The sequence below is a fragment of the Botrytis cinerea genome, chromosome 12 (assembly GCF_000143535.2).
Source record: "Botrytis cinerea B05.10 chromosome 12, complete sequence".
In the NCBI taxonomy this organism is placed as follows: Eukaryota; Fungi; Ascomycota; class Leotiomycetes; order Helotiales; family Sclerotiniaceae; genus Botrytis; species Botrytis cinerea.
Window position 1 is genome coordinate 1,519,736 of NC_037321.1, and position 13,144 is coordinate 1,532,879.

General features: G+C 43.5%; 4 protein-coding genes across 4 annotated transcripts; 3 read left to right on the forward strand and 1 right to left on the reverse strand.

Annotated features, from left to right (window-relative positions):
- The first annotated feature begins 78 nt into the window (after positions 1-78).
- BCIN_12g04470 (hypothetical protein) lies at positions 79-1,227 on the forward strand. Its single transcript, XM_024696449.1, has 5 exons — positions 79-422; positions 508-521; positions 572-651; positions 710-992; positions 1,055-1,227. The coding sequence occupies exons 1-5, from the start codon at positions 137-139 to the stop codon at positions 1,196-1,198; spliced, it is 807 nt and encodes a 268-aa protein (XP_024552259.1). The 5' UTR covers positions 79-136; the 3' UTR covers positions 1,199-1,227.
- BCIN_12g04480 (hypothetical protein) lies at positions 1,073-2,264 on the reverse strand. Its single transcript, XM_024696450.1, has 2 exons — positions 2,131-2,264; positions 1,073-2,065 (listed from the first exon to the last, which is right to left on the reverse strand). The coding sequence occupies exons 1-2, from the start codon at positions 2,198-2,200 to the stop codon at positions 1,161-1,163; spliced, it is 975 nt and encodes a 324-aa protein (XP_024552260.1). The 5' UTR covers positions 2,201-2,264; the 3' UTR covers positions 1,073-1,160.
- Positions 2,265-3,628: 1,364 nt separating this feature from the next.
- BCIN_12g04490 (hypothetical protein) lies at positions 3,629-6,095 on the forward strand. Its single transcript, XM_024696451.1, has 3 exons — positions 3,629-4,403; positions 4,456-4,983; positions 5,228-6,095. The coding sequence occupies exons 1-3, from the start codon at positions 3,866-3,868 to the stop codon at positions 5,869-5,871; spliced, it is 1,710 nt and encodes a 569-aa protein (XP_024552261.1). The 5' UTR covers positions 3,629-3,865; the 3' UTR covers positions 5,872-6,095.
- A 1,789-nt stretch (positions 6,096-7,884) lies between these two features.
- Bcnit4 lies at positions 7,885-12,077 on the forward strand. The gene is made up of 8 exons (XM_024696452.1): positions 7,885-8,676; positions 8,764-9,295; positions 9,398-9,419; positions 9,499-9,549; positions 9,599-9,768; positions 9,818-10,003; positions 10,176-10,559; positions 10,608-12,077. The coding sequence occupies exons 1-8, from the start codon at positions 8,418-8,420 to the stop codon at positions 11,746-11,748; spliced, it is 2,745 nt and encodes a 914-aa protein (XP_024552262.1). The 5' UTR covers positions 7,885-8,417; the 3' UTR covers positions 11,749-12,077.
- The last annotated feature ends 1,067 nt before the right edge of the window (positions 12,078-13,144 follow it).

Consider the following 13,144-nt stretch of genomic DNA (forward strand, 5'->3'; position numbering starts at 1 on the left):
CCGATCAGATATGGTGACTCTGTATTTAGCCGCAGATATACCGACCTCGGGAATCTTCAGCTGGATAAAGCTCCAACTGGCGCTCCCTTAATCTTCAAGCTTCATTATCTTATCAGTACTTTATGGATCCATCAATATGAAGGACTCCCTACCCACGATCAATACCGATTTCGCATACCATAGTATGGACAACGAGAAAACAGAAAGAATGTTGACCGGACCGCCTGCACGAAGAGCTAGACCTCTAGCTTTTGGAGCTCTAACGGTTGCTCTGTTATATTTCTTCTGGACTACAAATGTCCATCAATTACTCATGGGTTGCGGCATGCAGCCGCAGCCTGTCGGATTAAACAATGCAAAAGACGTTGCATCTGTATCTGATCATAAGCCTATACCGTTGGAAGCGCATATCATGTCTAAATGTAAGTTTAATCAGTTCACAATGCATTTCGCTTGTATTGCTCTAGAGTATTTCTTTGACAGGCAGCTACTAACTTCTTAATACAGGTCCCGATGCGCAGGTTAGTCGAGCTGTTATTAGATTTGCGGGACATTGTTAATTTACTTGTAGGATTGTTTGAAAATGATGGTATTACCAGCTATGCAGAGAGTATATGATAAAGTAAACTTCACACTCTCATTTATTGGCGCGTAAGTACCGACGCTCCCAAGAATCACCGGAAGAATCTAACGGCAGTTTTTTTCACAGACCTACAGACAACGATGGAGTTGCCTGTAAACATGGCCCGCAAGAATGCATGGGTAATATTCTCGAGCTATGTTCTGCGACGCTATATCCCGACCCAAAAATCTACCTTGGATTTACGATGTGTTTAACTAGAGACTATAAGGACATACCAGATAGAAGTCTTGTGGAGGATTGCGCATTAGAGCATGGAATGGATTTCGAAAAACTCAATGCGTGTACTGTGCAAGATGATGGAGGGTATGGAATGGGGATGTTAAGGGATAGTGTCAGAAGGAGTACTGAGGTATGTGTGGAGATAAATTGCCTGTTTATCCTTAAAAGCTTCCATGCTAACCAAAACCGTAGGCTGGTGTTATAAAATCTTGCACTGTCAGACTCAACGAAGAAATATTTTGTATACGTGATGGCAGGAAGTGGACGGATTGCCCAGGAGGGTCGGAAGTCAACGATCTTATTCTTGCCGTAGACAAGCTGTACCACCAGTCTTGATAGGTTCGAATATATCCGTCCATAACTCACTCGCCTCTCCAACTGTGTAGCTCAAAGACATCTTATCCATCCCGGTTTCTTCGTTGCCCTCCATAATTTCTAACTGTTCGATTATACTCTCCAGTCCGATCGCCTTTCCGGTTGCTTGTGTTGCGCCCGCCTCCAATGCGACATGTACAATATGCACATGAAAATGGTAGTAGGTCGGCTGATAATGAACATACAATTTCAACTGATCCTCTTCCAGTCCTTTGTATGAGTTTACCGTAGCCTCCACAAACTTTTGTCTCATATGTCTCAGCCATTGTACATGTTTCTTCTTCAGATCCCTCAAACTCCATATATCTCTCCTCTCCACTAATCCTAATAAATGGAGCCCTTCCATCGTCTTTCGATCCCAATTCAAATCTGGCAATAACAAGAACCCTTCGTCTCCATCTCGGCCCTGTGGTGTTCTATAAATGACATCTTCCACCTCAGTCTTCCCATCTATTATGTTGTATACCCAATTTAATCTGCCTCCATCTCTTTTCGCTTGCATGTATGGGCGTATCTTCTCGCTGTAGATTTGGGGTGTTTCTGTGATCATACGAAGTCCTTGCTTGCTGTATTTCTTAGTGTGCTGTTCTGAGCATGGATAGATAAGATTAATCTTTAGATCGGTAGGTTCGGTCGTTTGCGAAGGACCAGCATTGGCCAAATACCAAAAGTAAACGTCATTTGCGCCGAGATTCTCAAGGGATTGGAGAGTGGTCGGGAGGGAAGATAGGTAATCTGAGGAGGTAGGAAATGGAGCGCGCTCGAGAATCAAGAGACATGGCTTGGAATTGATTTGACCGCAGAGAACAGAACGTCGTCCTGCTTGATCTTTGTAGGAAGACTAGTCAGATGTGGTGTATTTGACGGAGATGGATTGTTATATCAAAAGTTACCTTGGTTTAGCAGACGATCAAATTTAAAATCTCGAATGAGAGACGTTGGGGCGGGAGCTTCTTCTGTCATGATTGGAGTAGGCGTTGATTTTATTACAGTCAAGCTTAAAAGTTGGGTGGGATACCAAGCTCCCGATGGATAGGATTATGTCATCAAAAAGCGTTTTGTTGCATATCTTAAAAATTGTCTGCAACGAAGATATATATATATGTACAGTCATCATGTCACGTGTACCGTGAATCAAGCATAAAACTTTCAGTATGTACGGGACGGGCGCTGACACTCATCAAATCTCACTTCCATATCCAAGAGCAAATCTGCGTTGGCAAAGTTTCCTCGATGATGAAAGAGTACACCAATTGCAAATATATTCCCGATATGTTTATCTAATCAGTCAAAGAGCTCCGACAATGCCAAGTATGGATGATTTGCAAAACTAGCAAGGGACAACCCGTCAAATATACGCTATCGATACGAGTTTCAGGATCAAAGTGGTGCTGGTAGACATGCTCGAGACATCCACGCGATCGACGGCCAAATCTTGCACCATCTAATAAACTTGAGAGAGAATCCTCTTCTGCGCCCGGACTGGGGTCTTGACGGGTGTCACGGTGTCTGAGATCATTTAGCAGTCGAATTAGCAGAACTACTCGGGTATTGACGTGTGTTGCAAGACGCCAAGAACGTCAAGCTTTTGGTTGAGATTCATTCCACGCATCACGAGCCATATATGCACGTTGTCAAAGGAATTCTGAGATTTCTTGGCTAATGCCGTCGTTTGCCCTAAGCTTTTGATCAGGAACAAGTACGTACGGAGTAGTGAAGTTGCGGGGTAACGATATGAACCATTATCAAGCGTTCACATTGCATTGCATCCTGATCTTCCCCCCGATAGGTCAATCGATGTCCTTTTCCGTTGGGTATTCCTTACTCCGTCGTCTGCCTATCTGCGGTTACTGCATCTACACAGCCTCGAGATAAAGACACTGATAGGACTGGATAGCCGACAACCTCTCCCGAGGCTCACTCTGAATTGTGCTATCTCTATTGGCACTACCCTGGTCTATGAATAGCTTTCTTAGTTGCTGCTCGTTACGATCCTATGATCCACACCACCACCTTCACCTCCTGATTACAAAGTATAATCTTGAACGCCGCGCAGTCGCTTCAAAATTTTCCTATTCCGCAACGGAAATAAGAACTTTGTCGCCGTGTGCAGATCACATGATCAAGAGTTTCACATTCACCGCTTCCCTTTTCGTATCGACGGTGCCGATACCCGTTCTCTCAAGCAGTTCAAGCAAGGTCTAACTGAATTTTTCCCCCCAAAACCCGCATGAATCTTGTCGGCCCCGCCAGATGAAGAACGGTCAATCGGCATCTTCTATTACATATCGTCAATCACCAATAAGCGTGAGGAAGGTGGAGACGGTCTGATAGAGGTAGGTTGATATATCTTTTATATATAAAAAGAGTGAGTCCTGCATGTTTTACCTCGGTGTCCATCCGATCTCTGCAATTATACTCTACTCGTCATTCACTCAGAGTTTCATGTCATATCTGAAGATCTTTTCCTTCTAATATCTTTTACTAATATAATCCTCTTGTTTCGGATTGACATTTTCTTTTTCTTATCACTTAGTTCTTTCTGTCGACGTACATCATCGAGGCTATCACAACAACGGATAAGCGCCAATAATAAGGAAAAGGATAGGAGGGTTTCCTACCTCAAAAATGACGGACTTGATATCGAGGCAAGAGACTGGCAAGTCAGGTGCATCAAAACCCGACTCGTCTCCTGGCCTAAGTCGATGTTTATCTGGAAATCACCTCGATGACACTTCCTATTATACAGGTCATCCTGGTGCATCTGAAGGGAAAACTGGTCAAGATATGGAGCACGATTCCACAATTGGTTCGGAAGATACGGATACCGATGGCACTTCAAGCATTTCGCCAGAAGTCATAGATGGGATTGAGGTTGAGAGAGACGTTGAATTGGGGAGAGAAAAGACGCAAAAGAGCACGAAAAGTGTGAGGGATCCAAACTTAGTTACTTGGGAAGGACCAAATGATCCAGAGAATCCTAAGAATTGGAAGATTGGACGTAAATGGGCTGCAGTCTTAGTAGTTTCAAGTTTCACCTTTATATCCCCAGTTTCCTCTTCCATGGTAGCACCAGCTATAACTTCCATAAGTTCTGATTTACACATTGAAAGTTCCATAGAGCAAAGTCTGGTGCTATCTATTTTCGTACTGGCTTATGCGGTTGGTGAGTCGATTCTATCATTGCAATTATAGGCAAACACTGACATAAAAACCAGGCCCATTGTTTCTTGGACCACTGAGTGAAATGTTTGGACGAGTTATTGTAGTGCAAGTCAGTAACCTTATATACTTGTTCTTCAATCTCGGCTGTGGTTTGGCGCAAACCAAAGGGCAATTGATTGCTTTCCGATTTCTTGCCGGGCTAGGTGGTTCTGCCCCTTTAGCTCTCGGAGGTGGAGTACTCAGTGATTTGTTCACAGCCGAAGAGCGTGGCAAAGCAATCTCTATATATTCTCTCGCTCCACTACTGGGGCCGGCAGTTGGTCCAATAGCCGGCGGGTTCATAGCCGAGAATACTACCTGGAGATGGGTCTTTTATGCTACTACTATTGCAGATGCAGTCATTCAAATAATAGGGTTATTCTACCTCCAAGAGACATTTCCACCTGTTTTACTCGGACGTAAGAAGAATAAGCTCATCAAGGAGACTGGAAATCAAGATCTTCACACAGAATGGGATGTTCCGGGCAGAACTATTTTCAAGGCTCTTTCTGTTAGTCTGACGCGCCCATTCAAACTACTTGGTATGCTTAATTATTTTATCAAATTCCACCACTCCATGTGTCGGCACAAGCTTTATACAAACATGTGAGAAAAGTGTCAGACTTTACTAGTCGGATAAAGAACTTTGCTGGGAAGAAAGTATCTTTCTAAAATGGTCATAACCACATATATGTTCATGACCACATTGTTATACATCTGGCATTGAGTAACTCTTGTGCGCGCGATCCCATGAAGCTTGCCTTTACTGACTGGCCGATCATTCAGGAACGCAAGTAATCATCCAAGTATTAGCAGTATATATGGCTTACCTCTATGGTATCATGTATCTCGTACTCTCCACGTTTCCCGGATTATGGGAAGGCGTATATAACGAAAGCGTTGGGATGGGTGGGCTCAACTATATTTCTTTGGGAGTCGGTTTCTTCTTAGGAACGCAAATATGTGCACCGGCACAAGATAGGATTTATCGAGCATTGAAAGCACGTAACAACGGAGTGGGAAAGCCTGAATTTCGAGTCCCTCTCATGATTCCCGGTGCTTTGCTTGTGCCAGTGGGGCTCTTTTGGTATGGATGGTCGGCCCAGGCTAAAACTCATTGGATTGTGCCGAATATTGGAGCGGCAATCTTTGCAGCAGGAACCATTATCGGATTCCAATGCATTCAAACATATATAGTCGACTCCTATACCAAATATGCTGCAAGTGCGGTCGGAGCAGCAACTGTTTTGAGAAGTTTGGCTGGTTTCGGTTTCCCATTATTCGCCCCGTACCTGTATGCGGCGTTAGATTATGGGTGGGGTAATAGTTTGATCGGATTTATCGCGATTGGTTTGGGGTGGCCGGCTCCCATTTTGCTGTGGATATATGGCGAGAGACTTCGTACGAGAAGTACATTTGCTGCTGGATAAGACAAGTGCGGAAATGTACGACTGGTAGGATGGGAGTAATTGGATTATTATTGGTGCATCGGATCCGAGCGTGATCGTATGAGTGGACGAAAATGAAAAGCATAGCCATATGGAGTTACTGGGCGATTTTTAAGGTCAAACGGCAGTGTGAAAAATACCCTTTTGCGAATCAAATTGATGAGTATATATAAATAGTAATACGATGATTGTTGAATTGGAGAACAAAATTGCGTCTGTGTTCTCGAATGACAAAATAGAGTTATAAGCCTGACAAGTGTATACTTTGGTCATCATTGCTATGAGAATTGTCTTGCTAGGTTTCATGCGAATCCTTATTGCAATGATGTTATCCGGTCGAAAGTTTTGTCTGTAGACCTGAAACGAGAATGGGTAGACTATGTCACTAATACCTTTGATCTGATACTTCGTCGACTGAGCGGCATTCAGAAGTTAGTAAATATTGCGCAATTTATTCTTCGGCGTCCAAAAAGGCGTTGAAAAAGGCGTTGAAAATCAAACGCACTGCGGATTCTTTCCGTGTCAGCAGTAGACAAGGAGTTTAAGTAGACGAGTAGTTTACTTCCGCCGGCCTCCGGATTACTTCCAAATCACTGAACCGTGGAAACTCCATGTGCATTTGCAACGATATCGACACCAATGTCTAGAATCACCATCAATCAATGAAAGATTCGACATCCTTAACTCCTAGCTTTCGGAGAACAAGCAATATGACAATGCGATACTACACTAACAACGCATCGCTTTGAGTGAGGAACACCCCATCTTTCAATGTCCAAGATTTGCTTCGACAAGGGAATGTCTACTTGCCAAGAATCTCACTCAGAACTAATCCTTCCCTTTGAATGTCGAATCTCGACAGGCTCATGCTAGTCGCGAAAGAAGACAGGATTGTATGACGAGTCGACGTTGATGACATATATCTCGAATTTCGCCCACTACCAGTAGATGGTGCTTGTCCGGATATGCATACCTCTCGCCATAAAGTCCATCTGGTCTGATGTAGTCGCGAAGTATCATGATCCCGAATTCGTCATGACGGGGTTGGCTTAAGGTTAACGGTCAACAGTCTGGGCTAACCGAATCCGAAATGCCCATACCTATGTCGATTGCACGTAAGACATGGCAGTGAGAGGGATTATGAAATCCTATACGGTGAAGATGCGGCACAGCGGTTCTTAATTAACATAGATGCCAAGAGTAATAGCCAATCACGCCTCCATTAAGATCCATGGGGCTCAGCTAATGGAAATCTCGAGCGTATGGGATAATATGACGATATCGTCAGCTCTGCTCTAGCACCTAGGCATCTCTTGGTTTGGAAGGCCTCGAAGCTTACATAGCCACATATGAAGCTTTAAGGGTTCGTCGAACTATTATTCATGGTGCATTTATCTGCAGTCGCCGATCTTTAAAGAAAATAAGACTCGTACATGCAGGGCCGAAATGCTCACTGCACGCGTGGAAGCGTGCAAGGGCGTTGTGTGAGTGCAAGGTTGGGGCACGAGGAACCAAGGGACCAAGGGCCGTCAGACAAGTGAGAATGATGCCTTCGCCAGTGCTGACAAGCAGTAGCGACAGTAATAGTACGACAGACAGGTCGCGCGGCCCTACAGGGCATAAGGGGAGGAAGGATCTTGACGAGTTTGAGAGAATGACGGCCCCGCAATGGAAACAAACCTCAGCGGCAAGCGGACAGTACGTACATTAAATAGCATCGATCTCATCAATTCGGAGACACATACTTTTTTATCGCCGATATTAATAAGAGTTGCACTGAGGAAGTAACATTACATTGAATTGACAGAGTTATATAATAGGAAATGTTGGATATATGTTGGAGTGGATTGATCAAAAGGAAGTAGTTCATGCGTTTAGACAATTTGTTTGTTAACCTTATTGATAATCCGTCTTGGCCAATCAAATCGACGGATTAGAAATTTCCTCGAATCCGATTGATATCTCCACTCTTTCCTCACCCCTCCCCAATCACAAGCCAACCACTCTTATCAATCTAGAAGGTTGATGGCAGCAGCATCCCATTTCTTTGCTTTACTTGGGCATCGCGCTTCACAAGAGAACATACCTACCTGTCCATGTGAAAACCATCTCCATATCTAGAAAGATCATTACTTCAGTCTCCAGGCAATCAGCTCGAGGGAGAGCTCTTCGTCTCCTTATACATTCTTGAACACGGCCCAAAATTCCATGGAACGCTTAGCTGTGATAAGGACCCGAGTATATGTGTGCCTATCGCTTTGACACAGGAAGGACAGAGATAGGGAACAGCTCTGCTTATAGCTTCGAAAGGGTTAATGATCCAGGGTAGCAATCCCTCATAATCGTTAGCTGGGCAGGATAGACCCGCGCGTGTGCACTTCGTAAATACTTATCGGATCGGATAAGCCTTGTCTACCGGCTACTAGGGACCCGCAGCGCATCACCGTACACCGCACAATACCCATCAACGGATTCGATACGGATAACGTCAGGGACAAGCTGAGAATCGTGCCCCTCTCTCGCGCTGGATGGCTGACGTACGGGATGCGGGTCACATTGATGGAGGATCGTCGTCCTCGTTGAATAATGTCAAGATCAAGCCTGAGAGTAATGTGGCGACTGACAGGGAGAGTTCGACGTCGAATAAAAGATCAAGGAGTAGCAGAGATGCCGCTGCGATCAAGAGAAGGTGTGTTTCAACAGCTTGTGTCGCATGTAGGAAGCGCAAATCCAAATGCGATGGAAACACACCAAGTTGCGCAGCTTGCTCAAGTGTATATGGGACTGGTATGTTCATCTCGTATCTGCAATTGATCTGTGGCAATTGGCCTGCGAAACTAGCCGAGTACTTGAACTGACATTGTGAATTGACAGAATGTGTCTACGATCCCTTATCAGACCATAGAAGGAAAGGCGTATATAAAGAGAAGATCGATAGTCTGAAGACTCGCAATTCCACTCTGCAAACATTGATACAAGCAATATTGAATGCCGCGGAAGAAGATGTGCCAAATCTGGTCCGCCAAATTCGGACGTGTGAAAGTCTCGATGATGTAGCAGAAAATATTTTGAAACAAGACCAAGCCCTCGAAGACGAAGATGATGATATGGACGATAACATAGTATATACGACATCTATTTTGCCGACATTCGAGACTCAGTTATCGGGGAAGATGGGTGAACTGAGGCTAGAAAATGGCTCGGTAAGGTTCTTAGGAGGCACCTCAAATTTAATTTATCTCGATGCAGCAAGTGTTGAGCATGGGGACGCTTTGGAAACGACTCAACAAGAGGAACCTCTCCTGTCATGGACTACAGTTACAAGTGATACAGAGGTTATCGTTCATTTGATTAACATGTATTTTACATGGCATTATCCATATTTTACCACATTGAGTAAAACGCTGTAGGTTTTCCTTTCGTATTCTCCCCGATTCGAAATTATCCCTTTTCGCTTTTTCGCTCTCGCGTTTTGTTCCAAGAATTACTGGCTGACCGATATCACCAGGTTTTATAAAGACTTCCTTTTGGTATGTTCACCCTATCTACTTGCCAGGCAGTGGCTCGTTGTATTCCACATTCAAAACAACCAGGGTTAACGGAATCCAGGGCAAACCTCCAGGAACTCCAAAAAGAACAATGTACTGTTCATCATTATTGGTTAGTGAAGACCCAACCCTCAATATTATTATCTTCTAACAAATCTCAGGTTAATGCTATGCTGGCTCTAGGGTGTCATTTCACAAACTCTCCCCAAGCTTGTGCAGATCCAGGTGACACCGCTACTAAAGGTGACCATTATTTCGCGGAAGCGAAAAGACTATTTATTGAGAATGAAGAATTTGAAAAGCCGAGATTGACTACAATACAAGCTCTCTGGTGAGCCTTTGTCCTCATGTTCAAATATGTATATCTAACATGAAGGCAGTTTGATGTCAGTCCGTGAGGCAGGTGCAGGCCGCGAAGGGAAAGGGTGGGTATACTCTGGTATGGCATTTCGAATGGCTCAAGATATGGGTCTCAATCTGGATTCCGGAATCAACAAAAACAGTCCAAAGGAATTTCCCGTTGATGAAGACGAAATCGATGTTAGAAGAGTCACATTTTGGGGCTGGTATGTTGAATTGACTCAATATAGTCTTTTTTATCATTGTTCAATTTGTTCCCCGGTCACAAGTCCTGTTTGTCTAGTCCTTCAACTTCTAGTTTTTACTTCTAATACAATATCAATCCTCATTTTGTTGGAACTCATTCTTTGATGGACAATTACTGATCTCTTTCGATAGCTTTCTGTTTGACAAATGTTTTTCAAATTATTTAGGAAGACTTCCTCTATTATCAGTGACTGACATTACGGTCCCAAAATATGATGTTAAAAAATTCGATGATGCTGAAATTTGGTCACCTTACACAGATAATGGAATCGGTCAATTACATTCCCAGCCATCAAGGACAAGAGCTGTAGCTTTACAGATTTCGAGCCTGTGTGAGATTAGTAGTGATCTTCTCACATTTTTTTACCACCCACAAAATGTTGAAAGGGGTGTTGGAAGATCACAGGAGTTAAAAAAACTTAGCGAATTACAAACAAGACTCGAGGCTTGGAAAAGAGATTTACCCAAGGAATTTGAACCAAAGGAAGGACAATTACCTAATGTCCTTCTCATGCAGTATGCGCTACTTCATCTAAACTTCAATTCAATACTGATATCATATAGCATGTTTTTCCATCTTTTATACATCCATCTGTTTCGACCGTTCCTCAAATATAATCCAAGTACATCGCCTTTGCCGGCACATGTATCTCCTCGAAAACTTTGCACTCAAGCTGCTGGTTCGATATCCAAGTTAATGCGTCTTTACAAGCGTATATACGGGCTTCGACAAATTTGCAATATAGCAGTTTATATTGTTCACTCTGCTTGCACAATTCACCTCCTAAATCTCCCGGAAAAGACAGCGAAGAGAGATATAATTCATGGAGTCAAACACCTCGAGGAAATTGCCGATGATTGGCTCTGTGCGCGCCGTACTCTTTCAATCCTCTCTGTGCTGGCTCGAAAATGGAATATCGATCTTCCTACAGAAGCGTCTGCTGTTCTCTCTCGTACTGATAGCAGGTTTGGGTATTTCTCAACAGCCGATGTTCCATCGCCGAAAGCAGAAATAATAGCCACCACACCATCATCATCATCCTCGTCACCTGCTCATTTTCAGACTCCTGTAAATTCTCAACCGATCCTTGCAAGAAGTCAGACGCAATTACAACAGAGCCTGTATAGTTATCCTCTCGATCCAGAAGTTCCGCTTACGCATGGTTTGATAAGCGATATATCAACACAGTCTTTACTGCCCAGGCTCCAAAATGCTGTCTCGTCACCATCCGACCATACAGATTCTATTTCATACTCTACGACAACAAATCCCCTCCACATATCACCTGTTTCTGCGTACCCCCTCTCTCGTACAATCTATACCAACCCGGCTCAATCTTTCGCCCCTAGTATCACGAATGCCACTTCTACGGCTAACAATAGCCCATTGACTAGTGGGAATAGAAGTGCCAATAGAAACGTTAGCCCTAGTACACTTTTTGGTGGGGTGGAGCAGTTGGTTCAAAGTCAGGATTGGTGGTTGCGGGATCAAGCGAGCTTAGCAGTCGGGTTTGAGAATTGGATGGGTGGGGGTGTTGGTATTGGCCCAGGGCATAGTCATAGCTTGAGTGGTGATCTAGGTGCCGGGACGGGCAATCCATTTTATGATAACGGCAACCCCAATCCTAGGAATGGTGGTAATGCAGGTTCAGGGGGTGGCGGTGGCGCTAATAGAGGGTTTGGGGATGACGACTGGTTCTCATAATTGCTATGGGTGTTTTGATATAATACGATATGACATAATAGAACGATGCTATCATGGAGTTGAGAAGGGATCCTGTCGGGCTTTGACAGGGTAATTATGGTTATGATGATCAATGATCATGGCCGGAGCGGAAACAGGAGCCTGGCATGGATTCAGGGTAGGAGTTTTGTGGGATACCTGTGTTCTTGTCACAGTGGAATATTTTGATTTAATAAGATGGGATTGTATGTACCAATGATTGATTATATATAGATATGTGTTCGGGGTGGTAAGGTGTGGAAAAGGATGGACCTTAGTACCGATAACGTACACGGAGTAGAAAAAAAACATTCGTATTTCATGTTTCACCCTTTGGGATTCAAATGAGGTTTGAAGAAATGAAGGAAGGTGAACGCTCTTTTTCTATCAAATTACAATTAGAGTAAGGTCATCTGTTCTTTCTTCGTTGATGCCTTCAGTGAAGCCTTTTCTCTTGAAGATCGATTCTTTAAACCGCGATTGTTTGGATGGAATGACTAGTTTTTTTTAATATTTTGGAGCTAGTGATGAAAGAAGGTTTTATTTCGCTGGGAGAAAAATATATCAAATGATTCACAGTAGCAGACGAGTAGTGATCCTTCTGCAACAGTGTGGATTCCAACTTCTCACTCAAACCGCTGCTTCCTTCCCTCAAGCGAGCGTCGAGAAGTAATGTTGATTCCTGAGTCGTAGTGGATCTTCTTCGATATAGTAAGTAAAGTAGCAAGTTGATGATATCTCACATTAAACGATTTGGGAGATCTCGCTCTGAGGTTTTTTTTTTTTTTTTTTTTTTTTGCATGGAAAGGCTTTCTTTCCCCTCTCCGGTTTGTTAAGTTGTTAAGTTGTTAAGTTGTTAAGCGATGGTGGGTATGTTGTTTCGTGTCTTTTTTTTTTCTTTCTTTCTTTCCTTCGTTCTGCATTCGTGTTGGCTTATCTGGATCCTTGATGATGATGATGATGATGATGATGATGATGATGATGATGATGATGATGATGATGATGATGATGATGATGATGATGATGATGATGATGATGATGATGATGATGCTTGATGTGTTGTTATGTCGATCTTTTAATTGTATGGAAGATGAACGAACTGTGTGTTTTGTGTAGATAGATGGATGGCTTGCGCAGATGCTACTGAGTAGGATGGGGGTGGTGGATGAGGGACGAGGGAGATTTGTTTGGTCTTGTGTTGGTTTGTTGGTTTGTTGGTTTGTTTATGTAGGTATAAATATGGATATGGAATTAACTTCGTTTTGATAGTGCATGGGATGCGAACAGAAGTAGTGTGTGTAGTGAGGGTAGAAGAATAGAGATGGGTAGAGATAAGGGGTGGAGATGAGAGATGGGAGGCAGAGGGAGGGAAGGGTAC